Source organism: Nanorana parkeri, unplaced genomic scaffold (genome assembly GCF_000935625.1).
Source record: "Nanorana parkeri isolate BGI_ZX_2015 unplaced genomic scaffold, ASM93562v1 scaffold618, whole genome shotgun sequence".
In the NCBI taxonomy this organism is placed as follows: Eukaryota; Metazoa; Chordata; class Amphibia; order Anura; family Dicroglossidae; genus Nanorana; species Nanorana parkeri.
This window is the reverse complement of record NW_017306886.1, coordinates 429,712-434,587: the sequence shown is the minus strand read 5'-3', so window position 1 is coordinate 434,587 and position 4,876 is coordinate 429,712. Positions and strand designations below refer to the sequence as shown.

At 36.5% G+C, this 4,876-nt stretch overlaps 1 protein-coding gene across 1 annotated transcript in view; it reads right to left on the bottom strand.

The window, feature by feature from the left end:
- Positions 1-4,876, bottom strand: part of GADL1 (glutamate decarboxylase like 1) — a 187,735-nt gene that overhangs the window by 103,209 nt on the left and 79,650 nt on the right. Inside the window, exon 7 of the mRNA XM_018562972.1 lies at positions 2,659-2,738. Within this exon, the coding sequence (XP_018418474.1) occupies positions 2,659-2,738 (80 nt within the window). The remainder of the gene's footprint in view (positions 1-2,658; positions 2,739-4,876) is intronic.

Genomic DNA, 4,876 nt, shown 5'->3' with positions numbered 1-4,876 from the left:
ATATATATATATGTTTAACATGCAAGTGCATTACTGAAAAGACCATGCTATTTACTGAGCTGAATAGCTGGACCTCAAAATACACATATAGCTAAACAAGTCCAAGTTCAGGTGGCCCACCTCCCATCCCCACTTTTGCTTGGGGTGTTCAAATGGAAATTCTGTTCTGTGTTATGTATCAAAAATCAATTAACACAGAAACACAGTCAAAAAAGGGAAAAGCTACTGGTAAGTTTAGAAAACTCATAATGCTATTAGTGTAATAGGTGCACTGTGCGTTTATAGTTCATTTATAAAATACAAACAATACAACCTCAGTTAAACAGCTTGGAATTTAAAATAATAACATCTCTATAAACCACTATATAACCTTTGACACAGAAGCGTAGCAAAAGCCAACCTTACAATGAACATCACATCTCTATAAACTACTATATAACCTTTAACACAGAAGCGTAGCAAGAGCCAACTTTACAAAGAACACCACATTGTTTTTTATGAAGTAGATGGCTTTTTTTCATAGGTCCTACTGTACAAATAAAATATTACACTTGTTTTTTATATCTGTCCTATGGAGAACAGTAGGAATGTCAGTTTATATGTTCTTTGCTATTTATAGGTGTCACCATTATGAGGTCTGACAAACCAGATACTAAGCAGGGAGAATGGGAAGTCACGCTGAATCTAGAATGAGATCCTAATAGGTTGGACTTGATGGACTAATGTCTTTATTCAACCTCAAATACTATGTAACAGCCTCAGTTCTCAAAAAAACCTGTAAGTCAGCAATACAAATGGTCAATTGTAAATCTTTTGTCAGTACTAGAGAAGGTGCAACTTTAAGGAGCCACAGACCAGATTGAAACACTCTTGAAAAAAAAACACACAGTCAGCTCAAGACACAAAGCAGAGCCATCATAAACATTATTAAAACATTTCAGTTAAAGCACCTTTGACAGGACACAGGCAGCTAAGAGAATGCAGTAGTGTTATTAAACTATATAAGCAGAATGTGGAAAAACTCCCTTAAGCCAAAGTCCCCTAACCCTAATGAAAACAGAATAGAGTTAAGCTTTATACATTCTCCATAATCACTTCAATGGTGGAATTGGATTAATAAAAGTGATTGTGCTGAACAAACAGTTAGACCCAAACATGCCTATGTTACCAGGTCCAGGAGACTGATGGGGGACATTGGACCTACTAGGAGAAACATATCTTTGGAATATGTCATGCTTGGTTTCTGACAAATCCTAATTTAATTCTGTTAAATATTATTTTGGTTGTTGAAGTGTTAAACCTTGTCAGATAGAAATGTAGATGCATTTAAAAGATGTGTCATTAAGGAAGAACTACAGCAAGGGTTAAGTGCTTCTTTTGGTCTAAAATAAAAAAGATATACTCACCCTATCCTAAGTCCCGCCTGGCTGCCAGACCGGTCCCCGCAGCTTCTTCTCCCCTGGGCTCAGTCCATTGACTTGCATTGGACATGAGGATGCTAAGATATATGCAACAGCTGGAGTGGAGGGGGAGAGAGGAGAGCGGTTACCGCTGCAAGACGGAGAATCATGTGAGTGTATCTTCTTTATATTAGACCCTAAACTAAAATGAGCACTTAACCCTTGCAGTAGCCCCATTTCAAAGGTTAATATTTTACATGGCCAGAGTTCTTCTTTAAGAACTGTTAAGGCCTTTTTCAAACTACCATATTGTAAAATGTGTTACATTCCTGTCTGGGCATAGCAGTGTGTGGTACAGATTTTTCTTTTAAAAGGTCAAAATTGTAACAGCACTTCAGTTAAAACACATGGTGCCAGCTACTGTGTGCATAAGGGTTAACTGTGGCGTTAGCCTGCCCCAGTGATGTACACTCTCATTCTACTGTTGCTTAGATTGCTTTGCCATGAGCTGAAAAATCTCTGTGCAGATGCAGGATGAGGCCGAGAATACAATATTATCACAATAGGGTGGTCATCACCACCATCCAGAGCTACACAAAAAGCATACACAACAGTCTTCTGTAATAAAATAATAATGCTATATAAAGCTTTAGGTTGGGGTGAACAGAGGTTCAAGATATCAGCAAGTTTCTGCTTTCTGTTGAGAAGGCAAGCCTGGATCTCTAAAAAGGTTCTTTGCTGCAAGGTGTTTATACTACAAAACTGCTTGTAATAAAATAAAATGATATAAATGCTAGCGAAAGTGACTTTTGTTTCAAAAACATTATGTGAAGAAATGCAGATAGAGAAATTGTGGGATCATAAAAGTACCCTGTGGTGTGTGTATATTATATTTCAACCTAGATTTGCTTTTTTTTACCAAAGTTGTGTGGTTTAAGCACAAGTGCTTATAGTCTGGAAGTCAAATAATTCCCACAATTTTAATGACACTAATGAGTTTACACATTTTGTTTAATTATGTACTATTTCACTGAGATCTACTTAAAAATGGTATCCTCAACAATGCATTCCCCTTTTGATGAATCTATCTGCCAGACAAATTGATAATTGAAAATGCAAACTAGATTCCAACTCCCATTCTTCCTAAAGCAAGTAACTGTCATGAACATGCTTATAAAGCATGTGAATGACACTTTGTGAAATAGCAAACACTTTGTATAATTAAAAAAATGAAGGTTTAAATTGCATATCCACTTACTGATGATCAGCCTTAACAAAATACACATTGTGTGTGCCAATACCAAGGAAAGCAGCTGCCTTCTTCATGGAGTAGTGACACTGTTGAAAACAAAATAATGACTGTATATACAAAAGAAAAAGTGACAGTGAAATATCAGACTCACTCATATAAACTAGCTGGCAATGCATCATGACATATTTGGCAAAAGCAGTTATATACTGATGTAAGGTATTGGCAACATATGCCCAGCTGAAAGGGACAAACTCAAACATTGGCCTACATAACAAAAATATTAATAGCATCCACAATATGAATGTATGAATGTTTCAAGAACAAATCAGAGTCGAAGCTAATACATTTCTTCTGTGTAAGAGAGGCATTTTTCTAGGTACAGTTGACTTGCTGTTCACTGTGGGTAAGTTCTGACTCTGTTATCTTCCAGCACAGGATAGTTAGTCTTCATCTAATTGGATCCTGGTGCCAGAAAGGTGAGAACACAGACAAGGGCTGTACCTGTGCACAGACTATGCACAATAAACTTAACAAGCAGCAAAAATGCTTTAAACAAGCCATCTCTGACCTCTCTAACTGTAATATAGTAATATATTCTTGAATACAATATTAGTAATATACTCTTGAAGATCATCAAGGAACACAAAGAATGTTTCAGATGGCTTCTAGCAGCTTTGAAACATTTAGAAGGTTAGTCACAAAAGGGTGAAGAGTTTGGAGAAGGCAGGAGAAGTGAACAATCTAGGACAACATAGCTGACCTGGAAAGTGAGCTTAATTGGAGATTTTGCCCACTTATCCTGTCTTATCCAAACTCTTTACCCTTTTGTGAAGAACCATGTTACTGTTTGTTTACATTAGAGGGCGGGTAGCCTGTCAAATTTCTGTTTATAATAGAAAGGTTTAGGGAAAAAAGCTTTGTTGTGCCTCTGTGAACTTTGAATATGAATTCCTTCACAATGCCTATAGCTAAAGAGGTGAATAAGGGCTTGTTTCAGAGTGCTTTTACTGCTTGCTCGGAACATGTAAATACTTTAGTCTGCATGCAAAGTCTGGGCACAGGTTGACTTTAAATTGTATTTCAACTTTCGCAGCCAACGTGGGATAACACCTATTTTATAACTGTTACATTATACATTTACACAGCATAAGCTAAAAAAAATATTAAAAACATGCATCATGCCGTTTAAATTTATTTTACTTGGGAAAGGGTTCCTTGAGTTCTTAAGGGTTAAAACTTCTACTTGACCCTCCTTCTTTTTAATGTTAGGAAGAATTGTCTGGGTCAGAGGGTTTCTTCATTATCATTTGTAAAGTAGATCTGAATACTGCCTGCCCTAACAAAGGGTTCAAGGATTACAACCCTGGTTTCTGCATTCAAATGATAATGTGGGTTAATGAGAGAAACACAATCCTCACATGTCAGTCCTAAGTCTTTCTATAAGGACAGATCACTAATAAGGTGCTCAGAAAAAAAAGCCATCTTGCCTGCTGCAACAAAATATCTAAAAGGTAAGAAATAATTAAAAAAATATACAGGGTTATTCACAAAAGGGTGAAGAGTTTGGAGAAGGCAGGGTAAGTGAACAATCTAGGCCAAAATAGCTGATTTGGAAAAATTATCCAATTCAGCTCACTTTCTAGTTCAGCTATGTTGTCCTAGATTGTTCACTTCTTCTGCCTTCTCCAAACTCTTCACCCTTTTGTGAATAACCCTGATAGTTTTGGTATGCACTAACAAACTTTTAGAGGGGTTTTCTCAAACTGCAAAAATGGAAATACACTATAAGTTTAGTAAAGAAAGTGCAACTGTTAGGGTTACATGGAGGTTTAGTGTTAGCACTGGGTTTCCAGGGAAGGTTTTCCTAAAATGGATGGTGACATAGAGCAAAAGGCTGCAAATATAAATATAATATTTAATGGTTCAGTGTTAGAATTTACTGCATTTTTTTTTTGGTCTCCAGTCAGAGAGTGAATCAATTAATAGGATTTCCTTTTTAGTTACGGAATCACAGGGAATGCTTCATTTTCTAACAAAATGATAAATGAAACACCATCTTGTGATGACTAGTAGTATGTAGAATACAGTATATGCACATTTGTGCACATTACAGGAAAGGAGTTCACACACATGCAAAATGTTCAAGTTAGCTAACTGAGAGTCCCCTTGTCTTTATAGGCATGCTTGCAAGAAGAGTGTGTAAGTGCCCTGCTATATATATATA